Source organism: Macrobrachium rosenbergii, chromosome 43 (genome assembly GCF_040412425.1).
Source record: "Macrobrachium rosenbergii isolate ZJJX-2024 chromosome 43, ASM4041242v1, whole genome shotgun sequence".
NCBI classification, from domain to species: Eukaryota; Metazoa; Arthropoda; class Malacostraca; order Decapoda; family Palaemonidae; genus Macrobrachium; species Macrobrachium rosenbergii.
In genome coordinates, this window is record NC_089783.1 from 13,729,370 (window position 1) to 13,746,781 (window position 17,412).

At 36.5% G+C, this 17,412-nt stretch overlaps 1 protein-coding gene across 3 annotated transcripts in view; it reads left to right on the plus strand.

Annotated features, from left to right (window-relative positions):
• Window positions 1-17,412, plus strand: part of svp (COUP transcription factor 2) — a 598,839-nt gene that overhangs the window by 295,706 nt on the left and 285,721 nt on the right. For 2 of the 3 annotated variants that reach the window (XM_067086585.1, XM_067086583.1), the window contains 2 exons: window positions 373-522; window positions 13,578-13,652. In XM_067086585.1, the coding sequence (XP_066942686.1) occupies window positions 510-522; window positions 13,578-13,652 (88 nt within the window). In that variant the 5' untranslated portion in view covers window positions 373-509. The remainder of the gene's footprint in view (window positions 1-372; window positions 523-13,577; window positions 13,653-17,412) is intronic. The other variant, XM_067086584.1, reaches the window with a different exon arrangement.

Sequence of the window (17,412 nt, forward strand, 5' to 3'; positions counted from 1 at the left end):
TACATTTACATTTTAGTACATAACACTTGATTGATGGGTTAAGTTATGTAACTCAACAATACAAAAAAATAATATTGACATCATATAATGGTTTTTCACTGCCTGACTTAGTAAATTCAGCGTTGCACTGATCTGCAACAGACGCCTTTTTGAGTGAGCAAAGATCAAAATGATAAAGAATATTTTAATGGTATTTGATATATTTAATTAAACAAAAAAAAATTATGTTGCTCTATAAGTATCCATTGCCGCTTCGAGTGGCATTACAAGCGAAAAATAAATGATGATAATAATGATAATATTAATAATGATAGGAGCCCTGGTGTAACTAACGACGGTGACGCCCTTCTTCTTCTTCTTCCCCTCCTTCAGGATGCAAAAGCTTCTTCAAGAGGTCAGTCCGGCGGAACCTGCAGTACTCGTGCAGAGGCAACCGCAACTGCCCGATCGACCAACACCATCGGAACCAGTGCCAGTATTGCAGGCTCAGGAAATGCTTCAAGGTTGGCATGCGGAGGGAAGGTGAGTAAAGTCTCTCAACAGTTCCTCGGGGAATATTAGAGCGGGGGCAGAACCAATTGCTCATTTCCTTTTTTTTTTTTTCAAGTGGGGTTAAGTAAAGCGTGTGTTCCTGGAAGGAGTTTTAAGGTGGGAAGTATTATTAGAGCGGGGCAGATCCATTTACTAATTTCCTGTTGTGTGGGGGCAGGGGTAAGTGTGGAGTCAAGCGTGTGTTCCTTTAGGAAACTCGTAAGTGGGTCAAACCCATTTTTTTTTTTCTATTGGAAGGTGAGTAGTTTTTTTGAGCGGAAATCAAGCACCTCAGAGGGGGCTGGAAATTGCCCTGTCGTTTTGTAGCTTGAGGTCTCAGTGCGAGTTTTATTCGTATTCCTTTGACTTCCCACTCCGCCTCTCAAGAGGAATAGCACCAAAAAACTAGATCACTCTCACAGACATCGAGCCCATGATCAGCAAAATGATCGATGTTATTTATCAAGTTAACCCCGTAAAGACTAGACTACCGAAAACCAAAAACTTTTGAGCCATCACCAACACCATCAGTGTTACTTTCAATTCCGACATTATCATCTACGTTGTCACCATCGCTAACTGAACTGTTAACTACTTTGTCTGTCACGCCACTCGCTTAGCTTTGAGGGGCGTCATTTGGTAGAATTTGAGTATAGTTGTGCAGCCTATATCTCGATAGGAAATCCACGAAAACCGGTATGGCGTAATTTTCGTAAACATGCAGTAAATGAATATGCAAAACGTCCTGACCTAACCAAATCTGACCTTCCTAACCTAACTTAGGTCGCCGTGCCCTGCCCTTACCTGGCCGGGGGCTCCCCCGAAAACTCGGTTAATATTTTGTCGTATTTCGGTTGGGAAAGTGCCTCGTCAGGTGTATTTTAGGATGAAGAATGAGCTATCGCCTGTGATGTTTTGCACGTAACGTGGTATTTACCGAGAAATTTTTTTAGCGTCATCTTCAATGTCAGCTTCATAACTAACATCATCGTCATCTTCATGATATACGTCATCGCTATCACACACGCACAAAACAAGTCATCTTGTCATCATAACCATCATTGTCGTTTTGAACCACATTGTCGCTCTCACCATCAGAGCCAGTGTGGTTCGTTCTCTGTCACGGCCCTAAGATAAAGTTTGCTTGTTTTCCAACACTGTAAACGCTTTGGATATTTTTATAATTAAAGACTATCGCAGTCTCACGCCAATGCATTCGTTCCCATTAGATCTCAGACCAGATCTTTAGACCTGAAGTAAATGTAGATAAAAAAGGGGTTGTCATCTTTTTTTCGAAACTGGATTTTAGAATTACTGTGTACCAACAATAATATTGTATATAAGTAATTGTTTAGACATGTTTCCACATGATACCGTTGCGAGTACTCAGTCATCACAATTGTAAAATTATCAACATTAAACCTACATCGTAGATAATGTATATAGGCAATGTAAATTTTTTATACACAAAGTATAGATAAAGTTACCAACATTGATCCAAACTTTTGAAAATATAATGGTTTTGCCTTATGGAATGTTACTCTAATTTCTTATGTAGAACGTGTTCAGTAACAGTTGCATAAATGTACTTGATCTTAAATCGGGTTCGCAAAAAGTGGTTTTCTGTGAGTAGAGAAGGAAGTGTATCATACGTTCGGTGTTGAAGAATTTGATATTATATATTATATTATATTATATATTATATTATATACATATATATATATATATATATATATATATATATATATATATATATATATATATATATATACGTATATATACAGTACAGTATATATTTATATATATATACATATATACAGTACAGTATATGTATATGTATATATATATATATATATATATATATATATATATATATATATAAATATATATATATGTATATATATATATAATTATATATATTTTATATATATATACTATACATATATATGTAATATATATGTGTGTGTGTATTAAAACACAGGAAATTATTATTTTACAAATCTGAAAACATCTGATGAAACAAAATAACAGCAAAAAAAGAAAAAGTTATTTATTATTTTGCAAATAAAAGCGAATAAAAATTCACATGGCCCAAGAATCTATGCTGCATCCATTCGAGAAGATAATGCAAAATCACTCTTGTTTTAACTGAGGAAAAACTAACTCCACTAGCATGTGGTGGAAGCGTTCGGCATGAAAACTACATAGAAAAAACCATAAATTAAAATCAGGATTATGTGATGAAAAGAACCCGATTCGTCATTCCTGTAATTAGGGGGAAGTGGAATAAAAAAAAAAGAAAAAAAGAGCTATGGCTCTCTATGGTCATTATGTCCCCTATTTAGGATATCCTCTTGTCAGCCATATGTCTTATGGGACCGTGGGGTTGAGAGGGAGGTTTAGAGAGGTTCAGATTGCGGGGGTTTAGATAAGGTAAAGTCAGATAGAGTAGAGGCGTGAGAGATTGAAATTCCTATATAGACAGGATAAGGCAGACATATTCCTTATGGTAAAGTGAATATATCAAATGTACAATAAGAAATGAAATATACAGTTTTCACAATTAAATGATAGCTATCGCTAATATCGTATGTTTTTGTTTTAGAATCACGGCTGAGGGGTAAGAAATTTGAATAGAAAATATTACTGATTATTATCGATAAAACAGTGATCACACAAATTCCAGCCGACTGGATGTAATGTCATAATTTCTTTTTTTTACGTTCTCTTGTTAATTAACGATTATAAGTTTTTGTGATAATATCCTGAGCAACACCAGTAAAAAAAAAATAAGGCGCAAATCACCTAAATAAGACATTATTATTGACGTCAAAATGACCGCTGTCATACATGATTTGCAATCCTAATCAGCCGTCGTTTCTCTCTCTCTCTCTCTCTCTCTCTCTCTCTCTCTCTCTCTCTCTCTCTCTCTCTCTCTCTCTCGTGTGTGTGACACAGCTTTGGTGAATAAGACATCCAATTCTTTATTGCGATAACCCGCCGAGCACTTAAAGTGCAAAAAAAAAAACAAAAAAACTGGGGCTACTTACCGATCATCTGCACGCACTCTGAGGACGATTTCGGAGATGGCTATCTTCGGGAGAGATTTTTCCTCTGTGTTTTAGTTTGAAATATTTACTTGTGTGCAGTCTTTTTTTTTTTTTTATTTGCTGCCCATATAGATGGATTATATTAAAGTCAGTTGCTTTTAGTTTCAACCATAAAACCTTTACCTTCTCAGTTGTGTTCAACGTTTTTACTGGGTGGACTTTTCTCTATTTTTTTGTCCTTACTAATATTTGCTTCTTAGTGTAGACATGGTATGGAAAAATAAACGTCTGCCAAATGATTAAAGCGTTCACATTTTTAAAATATAGTTAGCTTTCAAAAGAAGAAAGTTTGTCAGTAAAGGAATTTCTTTTTCACTTAGGCTGATGTGTTCTCCAATTCCATTCTACTTTTATAGCATTGAAAATACGATTGAGGTATTTGTAATTTTTATTACGTTATGCTCACCCCTTTAATTCTCATAAATGTTCTTTTTTCCTTCTTCTCCTTTCCTTTTAAATGTTCCATTACGTAAAGTTTTTTTTCTGAGTTAATATTCATTTTGCTAGTTTTAATATTTCCTCTTCCTTTTTACCTTCTTTGTCTTCTCGTCTTTTCTTCCAATGATTCAGTATTGTTTGACATTTCATTTTTCACGATGGAGATCTACATTTTTGTGCCTGCTAAATTTTGTTCTCAGTCGTCTTCGTATGCTCTGAAATAAATAGAAGATATAGGCTAATTTGCATATCTGCGATCTTACTATAATATTTTTCTTTTCTAAATTAAATGTTGGCAAACGAATAAGTTGTTGTTTATCTTACGTCGCCACAAGATAACTTTTTAAAAAAAATTTTGAATAACAAATTTATATAAAAAAAAATCATTATTCATTTATAAATGTTTCGTTCACGCGTATAATTTTCCAAGACACTTCTTATCATTTTTTAGGGTTATTTAGGGTGGCCCTTTTATCGTGCTCTTGTGGTTCACCTGCGGAGCCCTTTGTTTTGTCGGTTAGTTTCTGTTTCGCTTAAATATCCGTTGAATCATTTTAAATATGCTCAGATAAATATCAGCAGTTGTAAAACAACCTATTCATAATTTAAATACATTAATTTATCTATCTATCTGTCATATATATATATATATATATATATATATATATATATATATTATATATATATATATATATATATATATATATATATATATATATATATATATATATATATATATATATATATATATAAAAGTACATAGTTATATTTATGTATAGATACAGTATATATGTATGCGTGTACGTGTATGTATATGTATGTATATAAACTGTTCTGACATGCTGTGGGCATGAAGGTTTTTAACATTTACATAATAACAAACTGAGGTAAACAGTTATAGTATGTTTGTTAGTAATAATTCTCAAATACATAATTTATAAGGGTTCTATTATAGGATTAAAATTTTATTTGTTCCAAAGTGAATATAGAATGGGATTCATTTCCGTACTTTTATACATTTCGTCATGAAGTGGTCTTATATTTATCACTCGTTATGCTTGGCAATATTTTCCCATGTTTTTATCAAATAAGAATTTTATTTCTTCACGTTTGGCTCCGTCCCTTTGTAGCTTTCGGTTGCTCTCTGGCTCCCTGATCTAATGGATAGCTCTCTGGTTCCACAGAGGATGAGAATTATGTTGAATCAGCTGTCAGGTGAGACGCATCACAAGATAGTTGAAGTTCCTAGTGAAATGAATTTAGTTCAGTTATGTAAATGATTAAAAGAAGCTGGGATTGCGAAACGAGATCGCATTCCATAAAGTTTTCATTCTCCTTTTGTGGATAGATTCCAAAGTTAGATTTCAGATTCAGACTTCGTTCCTCGCTTGTCGATATACTAGTAGAAGCTCAGTGCATCGAATTTTTTTGTGTTGGCAGATATAATATTTTATGAACTTTTTCCCTTGTTCCGAGATCATTCTAGGACTTAGTTTTACATTTCCGTTCTTGTAATCCTCGTCCCTTGGAAGTGGAGAAGTTCCAAAGTAGTTTTCATTTTCAGTTCTAGGAAAAAGTTTTTGTGATATTGGAAAGCCTTTTGGAAGTAATTTATAGTTCCCTAAAAGTGGATAGGCTGAAGAATTAAAGTGCTCTCTCATTCATTGTTTAAGGACCAGGTGAAAATTATAACGTTTGTCTCTAGTTCGTGTGCGGGTTCAGTAATCAGCCATTATTTAGCTGTCCGTGGCTTTCGTTCTTTAATCTTGGATGTTTTCCAGACTTAGTCACTCTTCGCCTGGAGGAAAGATCTCTGGAATGAGTGTCCTAACTAGCTGTCACCTCAGCCACAGATTAAAATACGTCAAAAAGGGCAGAAAGGAGAGGGGACACAAAGTGAACCATGCAGGAGACGCAGGAGAAGGCACAGAAGGCGTCCGTCGGTCATTAATCTAACACTTAGTGTTGGAGATATTCCTCGTGAAAGAAACTCTTGAAGCGTAACAAGCCGGGCCCCGGGCAAAGGACGGAGCTAGTTAGACCAATGAGTTTTTGCAAATTGCCTTTTCTTGACAAATTGCCCCGGTCGGTTTTAAACGGGCCTAGTTTTTCAAGGGGCTTATGGGTGCGAGGGTGGAGATGGTAGTTAAGAAATATCGTGGTGCGCTATGGGATTTCACACCTTTCTAATGCTGGGAGGTTGTGAGAGGATGGGGGCTACTCCCGCATGCGAAAAGCGTGTGGAACGGTCGGTCAGAAGTTTGTCAATAATTAGATCGTTTTTTAACTTAACAATAAGATTAAAAATTCAATAGCCTTTGCCACTTGCATTGATTAAATTGCTGATATCTCTCTTCCGTTGCATTACTAAGAAAAAAATTCCTTGAGATTACCCAAATTGAAATAAAAAAAAAATCAGATTACCTGATTTTGAAAGCAGTTGTATCATAAATGCCGGAAGTCATTGTTTCTCATTACTCAGAAAAAAATTGCGAAAATTTTACCGCTGAAAAAAACATAAGATTAAAAAGGTGATGTGAATAAATAAATCAACCCAAATGCTCTCAGAATAGAGAGAAATAGCACTTAATTATTCAGTCATGCGAAAGGAGGATGAAAAACGCAAAAGATTGGGGAAGTATAAAAAGTTCATTGGGACATCCAGCAGTAGTTAATCTTAATGTATATCTGTAGTTCTTCATTGGAGGGGTGGGTAGAGCCTTCGGCTAGCACGCTGTTGGCCCAGCGTTCGACTCTCCAACCAGCCAATGAAGAATTAGAGGAATTTATTTCTGGTGATGGAAATTCATTTCTCGTCATGATGTGGTTCGGATTCCACAATAAGCTGTAGGTCCCGTTGCTAGGTAACCAGTTGGTTCTCAGCCAGGTAAAATAAATCTAATCCTTCGGGCCAGCCCTAGGAGAGCTGTTAATCAGCTCAGTGGTCTGGTTAAATTAAGATATACTTAACTTATCATAATTTATCATTTATATAATTCAATGTTTATTGCCAATCTGAATTCTTATTTCTGTCGTGGTATGGATAAATGATATGTCCGGTCTGGAAGTTACGAAAAACAGCTATAATATTTCAATACCCTTTTAGTTTTGAATAATAATGATAATAAAGGCCCCCAAAAGAGGTAAAAAAATCAGTGACGACAGCATCGTCAATACTGATTATGATAGTAATAAATCACATTGCCACGAGGAAGGCGCACCGTGCACACAATCATCAACCCACAACCGACCAGGCGCGCCAACAACAACCGCAGCCATCGATTGACGCGACACAGCGCTCAACAGACGTTGCCTTAATGTAATGGCTATTCGATTACGCCGATATAGATCGACGACGCGGAGATCGCTAGCTGCAGTTCAGCTCCTTCAACTATTTTGATAATTTATGACTTTTTCTTTCTATTTTTCGTAACGCTTGTTGTCCTGCTTTGGAACTCTCTCATTGCCATTGATTGCCCTGATTCCTGTTGTTGTACTTTTAGTCTTTACGTTAGGCGACAGGGCGCTACTTTTTTTTTTTTTAATAAACACTTTTTCCGTATAAGAGTCCTACATCGCATTTTCATTAATTAATTGTATTTTAAGATAATGATTTATGGTTTATTTTTCCTCTGATATTTTCCCTCTTTTTTTTAATATATATATATATATATATATATATATATATATATATATATATATATATATATATATATATATATATATATATGGTTTTGTGTTCGTTTGTTCATAATTAAAGAAATATATTTTTATAACAGTTTTTATGCATCCGCGGACACGCCTCTGTGTTATCAATGCTCTTCATTGCAAAAAAAAAAAAAAAACTTAAGCCCGTTCATAAAAACGAAGAAAAAAACTATAAACCCAAAAAAAAATATAAGATTTCGGGAAAATTGTTCTATGAATCAAACCTGAGTCAGTTGACGGCCTTCGTCACATCTTCAGGAAGTCAGCAGGCCGGGGGAAGCGAGCGCGCGCGAGTGCGCAAAAGGGAGTTCTTTAAATCCCTGTTGTTAAACGGTAGCATGCAGCGACCCAAACGCTAATGTTGGCTGCCATTAACAGGTAGCGTAACGACCAATTAATAGGTTTCCATGTACGAGCACGGTAACAGGTAGCGCCCAGGTGCATCGTAGCGCTGGAAGTTCGGAGGGGATTGGTGCTCCCCTCCGCTCCCCACCCCTCTCTTCCCTGCCCCTCGCAACCACCAACAAACGGTCAGCCAATAAGAGGCAGCGTAACAAGCCGTAAAGGGAGAAATGTGACCTAGCAGATGAGCTGCAGGGTATATGCTAATTTTATTGGAGGTGCTACGTATTTGTCAGACAAGTTTCTTCTCTCTCTCTCTCTCTCTCTCTCTCTCTCTCTCTCTCTCTCTCTCTCTCTCTCTCTCTCTCTCTATTAGTGAGAGCTGTGAAGTAAAAGTTGTCTAGACTGTAAAAAATGTACAGGTCAATATTGCGGTGTTGTATCAGATTATGTTTATTTTCTAGTATTTTGTCTTATTGCTCAGTGCATAAGGTTTCTTTTATTGATTGTTATATTTAGTATATACATAATATATATATATATATATATATATATATATATATATATATATATATATATATATATATATATATATATACATTATATATATAGTAATATATATATACTATATATATATATATATATAGTAATATATATATATATATATATATATATATATATATATATATATATATATATATATATATATATATATATATATATATACAGTATATATATAAAACCTATGTTATATAATCGTGTCTCAGCAAGTGAATATTAATAATGAATGGATGGCCTTTTCCGTAATTTCATAACAGCCCTCTTTAGGTGCACAAATATAATTTATGCTTATTTCATTAAAGAAAACCTAGTTTGCGAAGTATCCTCCAACACGTATATGAATGCACATATGTAATTCATTGTGAAGAATGACACATGTAAGCAAAGCACGTGACCAATAAGCAGAAAAACACGAACGTAAACGGTAAATACATCCAACGGGTATCGGTACGTTTGAGTGTGCATGAATGAATGGGCGTATTTTTTTATGTGACGTTTTTAGCGTAATTCTTGCGACTGTTTGTATACGAGTAAAAACTTTGTTTGTGCCGTTTTCTTTTAGTTTCTTTCTAAGGCCAGTATGTTTGTGTACGCATGTTTGTACGGCTATGACTGGATGGATATAGTCACATACCGCACCAGTAAACTCAATCGAGTTTCTTTGTTTGTGAGAGCGTGAAAAGAAAAAAAAAGTATTAAACCAAATATACCTTTGTTTTACCATTCCGCGAAACTTACCTTTTACATCTTTGTTGGATTGCAAACGCGACAAGGTGACAGGTAGACGATTCTGGTTAGCAATGCATTTTTTACATAAGACGGAACTTGTCTCTTTTAAAATAATTGGGGAGGAGAGAGAGAGAGAGAGAGAGAGAGAGAGAGAGAGAGAGAGAGAGAGATCTTCAAGTTACTGCGTTGATGAATGATTTGAACATACTGGAGAGAAATTGAGAAAAAAAACTTTCTGTATTGTTGCATGAATAGGAGAGAGAGAGAGAGAGAGAGAGAGAGAGAGAGAGAGAGAGAGAGAGAGAGAGACTCAAACTTCCACTGTTAAATAATAAAGCAAGAAAGAGAGGGATGAAGAGAAGAGTCTTGGAACTTTCTACATTGTTGCATAATCAGAAGAAGAAGAAGAAGAAGAGAGAGAGAGAGAGAGAGAGAGAGAGAGAGAGAGAGAGAGAGAGAGAGAGGAGAGAGAGAGAGAGAGAGAACGAATGAATTCTCCAAGTCCCAAAATTATAACACGATTACACCAGGTGAACATTCCACCATTAGCTCCGAAACATATTGCTCCCCAACTACGTCCTTAGTGAATATGTAATGACAATGATTAGGTTTAAACTGCCGGTTTGGTTGGCCGGTGTCCCGTCCGAGATGCCTTGGACGGAGGAGGAGGAGGAGGTGGAGGAGGAGGCCGTATGTTTGCCCGGGGCCAAGCGAGGGAAGGGTCCAGCATCCTTCGCAAGCAGGAGAGACCTGCGAGGAAATAAATACTGATTGCAGTGTAAGTCGACTCTGATGGCCTCTTCACTATCGCCATAAACTTCTTTTTGGGTGATTATGATGAAGAGTAGTTGGTTCTTGCTTGGTGATAGTGGTGGAGAGAATGGCGGTGATGAGAGAGAGAGAGAGAGAGAGAGAGAGAGAGAGAGAGAGAGATGGTGCAGTGATGGCGCTGAGATGAAAGGTTAGTGGATGCTTGCCAAAAATAATTCTTAGAGGGGAAAAAAAGGATAAAATGTATATCCGATATTCATCGTTGATACTTGAAAGAGTGTAAAATTCATACGAAAATTTTGTATAGGAGTAACTATAATTTCATTCTAAGGCCGAAGGAATTGGCAACTCACTGACCCAAGCCATAGCAGCTGACGATTAGAGGATTGAATTGAATATAGAATTTGGGCCAGAGGCCAAGCACTGGGACCAATGAGGCCATTCAGCGCTGAAATGGAAACTGACAGTAAAAGGTTTGAAAGGTGTAACAGGAAGGAAACCTTAAAGCAGTTGCACTATGAATCAATTGTTAGGAGAGGGTGGAGTGTAAGATGGAGGAAAGAGAATATGAAAGGAGGTAGAGTAAAAGGAACGAAAGGGGTTGCAGGTAGGGGGCCGAAGGCACGCTGCAAAGAACCTTAAGTAATGCATACAGTGCACCACACGAGGTGCACTGACGGCACTACCTCCCTACAGAGAATAACGATTAAAGGAAAGAAGGAAAAGAATTGAGAGGGAAGAAAGGAGTTGGTGTTCTGCCCCAGGACGCGATGGTGATCCTGCTTTTCTGATTTCATAGCTTATTTATACAAACATTTGTAGTTTATTTTTTACAGTGTTGTCTGATTCAGATACGCAGCATTTTCATGCTAATAGTTAGTGCAATCAAAACATTTTTATTGGAATTTGTTTCTTCTTTTCATCTGTTTCAGAAAGTGTTACATCTTATTAACTTGATGGTAGTACAGTGCTTTAGTTTTACGCTATTAAATCATTTTATTGTTGTTGATTGGCTTATAAATAAAGGACGTTTATGCAATTTTTCTGGTATCAAAATAAATTTTATTTACATAAAATATATTCGGATGGGTCATGTATGTTGTCTATACACCTACTGAACATTTTTCCTACTAACTTGACCGTGTCCAGAAACTTGGCTGCGTTGCATAAGTTAACTGGAGACTTTCAATATGAAAGTGAATTGATGTGAGCGGAATTGTTTGCACTGTGACAGTATCGTGTGAAGTGTTGCAGTGAAGTTGAAAGTTTCAATACTTTACTGTTACTTTGGTGTTGATGACCATTGTTGTTGTGACGGCAGTTTAGTATATCCGTCAGATCAATAAATCATTCACAGATACTGTCAGTTCACGTTGTTCATTACTGGCTAGCTGACGAAGGGAAGGTCGTTGGCATACAGTGCTAGCCATTACTCCGGGGCTTAGGATGTACTGCTCGGTCTTCCGACCTGTTCCTCTGCTCTTATGAAGGGCAACTGTGCATATAAATAATCGACAATTAATTACCTATCTTATCAATCACCTTTTCGGTTTTCGTCTTGCCGGCTTTCTACGTTTTTCTGCGTTATTCTTTCATAATTGTTGTTTTATTCAAGTTTCCGAGTACAGTTTTACTGCAGTACTGACAAAATTACCAGCCGCCCCATAAGTGGCGCTGTTTATATCCTGGATTTGTGGTGAAATCGATCTAAAGTCCATTCATGTTGCGCATTTTGCAAATTTACTCACAAATAAACGTATTGTTTTCCAGTGCTGGTGGGCTTATAATTATATCAACCCAGAGTTCCATTTGCGGTATATGTGGTGTATATTTATTGCCAATTTTATGTATTGTGGGCTTATGTGTATCAAGAGCTCACCTAAATTTGGAATATTTTCAAACAAATGAATATTCATTGTTCACCGAAAATTCTTTAGGCGTTTCCGTACTTATTACATATGTTGGAATATTTATTATTTTCTCTGCGTTGGCGTAAGAAAATCAGAGTTAAATATTTTTCCATAAGTCGTTTCAGTAGCATTTTGTAACATACAAATTGAACAGAAAGGAGTTCATTGCTTGTTCGAATGGTAAAGCTGACGATCTTAGGAGAGAGAGAGAGAGAGAGAGAGAGAGAGAGAGAGAGAGAGAGAGAGAGAGAGAGAGAGAGAGAGAATAAATTAGACGTGAAATTAAATATAGCAGAACGAAATGGGGAGGAACCATTTACTATTTTAGCCACCACCCAAGGTCTTCGTTACATTAGCTCAGAAAGCTTTATTCTATTGGATGGTGATTCTTGAAGGGTTTGGAAATTCCGCGTCCTTTGTGGGATCTGGAAGGACGCGTGATTGCCTGGAACTACCTGGATTTGTATTGAGGTAATACGAGGAAAAGTTACCGCGGAAATTATCTATTTAACTTGGCGTGAATTTTTGAGTTTTTCAGATTATAGATATATTGGTAATCTGTGAAAATGCATGCTGTTACATTGTAGTTTAAATAAAAGAGAGAGAGAGAGAGAGAGAGAGAGAGAGAGAGAGAGAGAGAGAGAGAGAGAGAGAGAGAGAGCTGAAGACATAAATCGGGGAGAGAGGGAATGGAAATAGATTGGACGAAAGATAGGTTGTAATTATATACCAATTACTGATAACAGCTGAAAACCTTGTTTTTTTTCCCGTGATATGTTTGTATTATAAATATAGGTATATGAATTTTTAAGCAGGTTAAAAAGAAAACATAAAGTAATTAGGCTAATGTGTTACTAAACAAATGGTGTATATGTTCAAAAGAACATCTCTTGATTCTCTGAAAAATGTTAAATGTCAACGATGCATTATGACGATGATGAACATTATACCAGGCGCGAGGGAGTGGGACTAGATACGAGGAATAAACTCAGTCGTTTTAAATTTGATTTTGTGAACAGGAAACGACTTACTTACCGTATTTTGAGAAGGCATTAGAAGCAATTGTGAGTGACTGTTTTCCAACAGCTCAGTGAATCGTTTTATTTCGCAAGATAAGAAAAATGACTGACACTGCAACTCTGTCACCTTGTCTTGCCCAGGCCTGAAGGAGAAAAGGTAAAGAAAGAAATTCGTTTAACCAGGAAGGAAGCATTTGACCAAAGTGCACCGAGTAATCACACAAGGGCGAAATATTTCTTAAACCTAACATTAGTTCTTGTGCAGAGCCCTGTATAAACGTAGGCCCCCAAAAGTTATTTGTGATCATTGAAGAGGCTGCCAATGTAACTTTATAACAAAATAAATGTACTTATGATTATTTAGAAGCTGCCTGTATAAATATATAAGCGATGCTTATGATTATGTAAGAGAAAGCTGCTGTACTGAGGCCGCCTTAATGAAGTTGTGCTCTTTTCAGAAAATAAAAATGGTGAGCGCTTCCTTCTTCTCAGCAGCACAAACTTCCTCCATGGCAGCCTTCAGGCCAAGCAAGGCAAGTGCTCTCTCTTTCTCTCCCTCTCTTTCTCTCTCTCTCTCTCTCTCTAACTATCTCGTTCTATCTTCTGTCTCCATCTCTCTCTCTTTCTCAAAGGCTCTCCATAATTCAGACCTAAGTCTAAGCTGCCGCTGTCCAGCGGATACTCTCTTTGCAGCTCCTGCAGCTTCTGGCCTCACGTACAGCTCTCTGTTCAGTGACCCAAGTGGTGGTACTTCACCTTCTAGTTCAAAAGCTAATTCAGAACGGAGACGCTCCATCTCTTTGCGCCGCCATCGGCGACGAAATGAACTGCTCTCTCTCTGCCTCGGTTCACCCGTCTGAGCTCTGAATTACCTGATGAAATACAAGATAAAGTGTCACGGCTTTTGTCTTTGCTTGTGTTACCTGTTTCTTTGGAGTCACATTACTAAGTATGGATATCATTTATATCTTATTCCTCATTCCATGACTCGTCAGGTCTGTTCCAGAGACTTCCCAAGACGGGCTCACTGAAATCATTTTTGCCAATGCTAACCAACAAGAATGTAGATTGACACAGGTGATACATGCACATGTATCAAACTTCTGTGGCCGGCTGTACGTCGCCTGTTTCTTTTTTTTTTCTGAATTAACACCATTTTCCCATCCAACAGCAAATTATGTTTTTGTGCTTAATTTCCCTCCTTAGTAAGTCAGGGAATGCCTCCTTCGGTCGTCAAATACACAGATTCGTTGGTGTGATTTTTTTTATACCCTTTCAGGGAAGGATGTTCATGCAGATATCACTATTTTATGAGATGTTCTGAGAATATAACAGCCTTTTGAATCGTATAAAGAAATTAAGCTGTCACACACTTCATAAATATAAATATATATGTATATGTATGTATATATATATACATATATATACATATATACATATAATATATATATATATATATATATATATATATATATATATATATATATAATTATATATATATATACATATATATATATATATATATATATATATATATATATATATATATATATATATTTATGAAGTGTGTGACAGCTTAATTTGTTTATACGATTCAAAAGACTTATCTCAACATAATAGTTTTCGAAACTGCAAAGATTTCAGGGCAATTCAAAGTTTTCTTCATTTTACTGAACCGTGCCTCACCTCGTTCATCAGACCATTTCGTTATCAGAGAAAAATGACAAATCTTAGTAGGTTACTGCAATATCTGATAATTTCCCCTATAAATTTTGCTGCTGAATGAGTCTGTGGCTGTTTGAACTTTTGTGCATGATCTGGTTTTTTTTTTTTACTGCATTTCGCATTTGTTGACTGACTCTTTAAGCTTCATTGATAACATTGTAGTTTGCTAGTAAATTAGTGTAGCCGATAAAAGAAGCATGTGGTGTTGTATTGTAGAAGTGCAGTCTTTGGTAAAATTTACTTCCATCGTGCATATATATATATATATATATATATATATATATATATATATATATATATATATATATATATATATATATATATATATATATATATATATATATATATATATATATTTATACATATATATATATAATATATGTATATAAATATATATATATATATATATATATATATATATATATATATATATATATATATATATTTATAATGTAGATATTTTGGAAACAAATGAAACTGACCAGGAAATGTCAACGTAACAATATAAAATCTTCAATTATTTTTGAATGCCGCGGCTTTCAGGGCATCATGAAATTTTCCGATATATTTACGATACCTTTAATCACAAGAACCCCTTATATTACAGTGCAAAGTACAGCAAAGTCAAAGGTTTACTGGTTGCTGGCTTGTGTAAATATTCTTTCTCACGAACAAACTGAAATAGAGGTGGAAATACTCTTTGATTTGAAGTGTTATTAGAGTATATACGAGATAATTAGTAAAGTACAAGTAAAAAATTGGTCATGTTATTGTAACTTACTTGAACATCCTAAAGTATTTTAGCTACATGCAGTGTCATTTCAATACAATCGTACCTATATTATTTATAATTTTACTCTATTTTAAGTGTCAAATAGACGAGGATTTGGTAAGTCTAGTTGGAAATGCGAGAAAGCGATTCTTGATACGTTTTACCCTTTAATTGTGAATTGAAATTTTTTCATTTACCGAGATTTTTGTATTCCTTTTTTGTACGTAGATACAATCAACAGGCACAGTTGTCATCAGAGCCATCATCTATTGAAGTGGAAGTTAGTACATGTTGCTGGCCATATGATCCGGTACGAAGCGCAAAATTTATCGCCACGCTGTTAGACGAATACAAAAGTACATTCATGTTTATGAAACCAATTGATTACTCTTACGAAATATCATTATTAGAATACGAAGGATATCACCGATATACGAGAATTATCGAATAAAGGCTTGCAATATTGGGGGTCGCCATCAAGTCACAAAAACGAGCACCCTTTGGCGATCCCGCGTTTCGTCACAGTGACAGTCGGCCAGATGACATGTGGCAGCGAGACGGCCACCATCCTCGTCTACTACTCACGTGCGCCATTCACGAATTACCCACGTAATCCATCAATTGGCGCAAACACATCAAAACGCTGAAGTGTGCAGGGAGCATGCAACCGCCGCTCATGGTCTCAGGGCTGAGGAGCCACAAGGAGCTCTGTTGACGATTGCGTTGTTGTCTTCATTTTCCTCTCCCTGTGCTTTGGTGAACATCCAAGTGACAGGAAGAGATTTTTATAATGTTGTCCCGCAACGTTACTCGTCTTTTAGTACGCGTGACTAGCAATAAACTTGCCAGTGGAGCACGTAGGTAACAGGCTTCGGCAGCAGTTCCCCTAAACTCACTTTGGCCTCAATTGTTGCGGAAGTGATTCACGTCTAGATTGCAGTTTAATTTTCTGATCTTAATCTGCGTAAATGTTTGCCGAAGCTTCATCCTTATAACCTTCACCGCCAGCGAATACAGCGGCGACAAAAATCTAGTTATTCTGTAGGAAAATAATCCTTCTTTGAGGAAGGCCCAACTTCCATTTCCATCAAAGAATGAAGAAGAATAGGAGGGCGCGTATATGTCGTGTCAACACAGTTGGGTAAAAGACGCGGTTTTGTTTACTCTTCCTCCGCCCTTCTTGTGCACACACGTCATTCTTTTTTTTTTTTCTTAATTCTCTTTTTCTTTTTTTATCCAGCACCTCACGCGCGCTCGCACGCACTCATTTTTGTAGGCAGCTGCTCACACTTATGTAAGCATACACACGTACCCTTGGTATGTTCAAACACCCGAGATTGCGGCCGCAATTTCCAGCTCTGGGAAGGCTGCTTATTTTTTTATTCCTGATTTTTTTTTTTTTGGGGTTGCAACGTTTGAAAGCGTGTATTGCTTCTTTTGTTGTCTACCTATATAAAATCTATTGCTGACAGGTGTTCGGTGTTTTACATTTCCATCACAGAATTAGAACACTCTTGCGAGCAAAGAATTTCAACCAAAAATATGAGACCAAATTCAGCCCTCACCTAAAAACGAGACAACAGCTTCTGTCTCGCAGAGGCGCGAAGTGTGACGAAGCCTGCTAGCTGTCCTGTCACATAATAAGTGACACCTCTTAAGGAAGGAGACTGCTGGGTGGGGGTTGAAGAATAAGGAAGCAAGATGAGGTTGGGGGTAGGGGGTGGGAGGTTGAAAAGTAAGACCACACAGGGAGCACAATCCTACAAGTGCGCGCCGCGTGTAACCTATCTCCAACC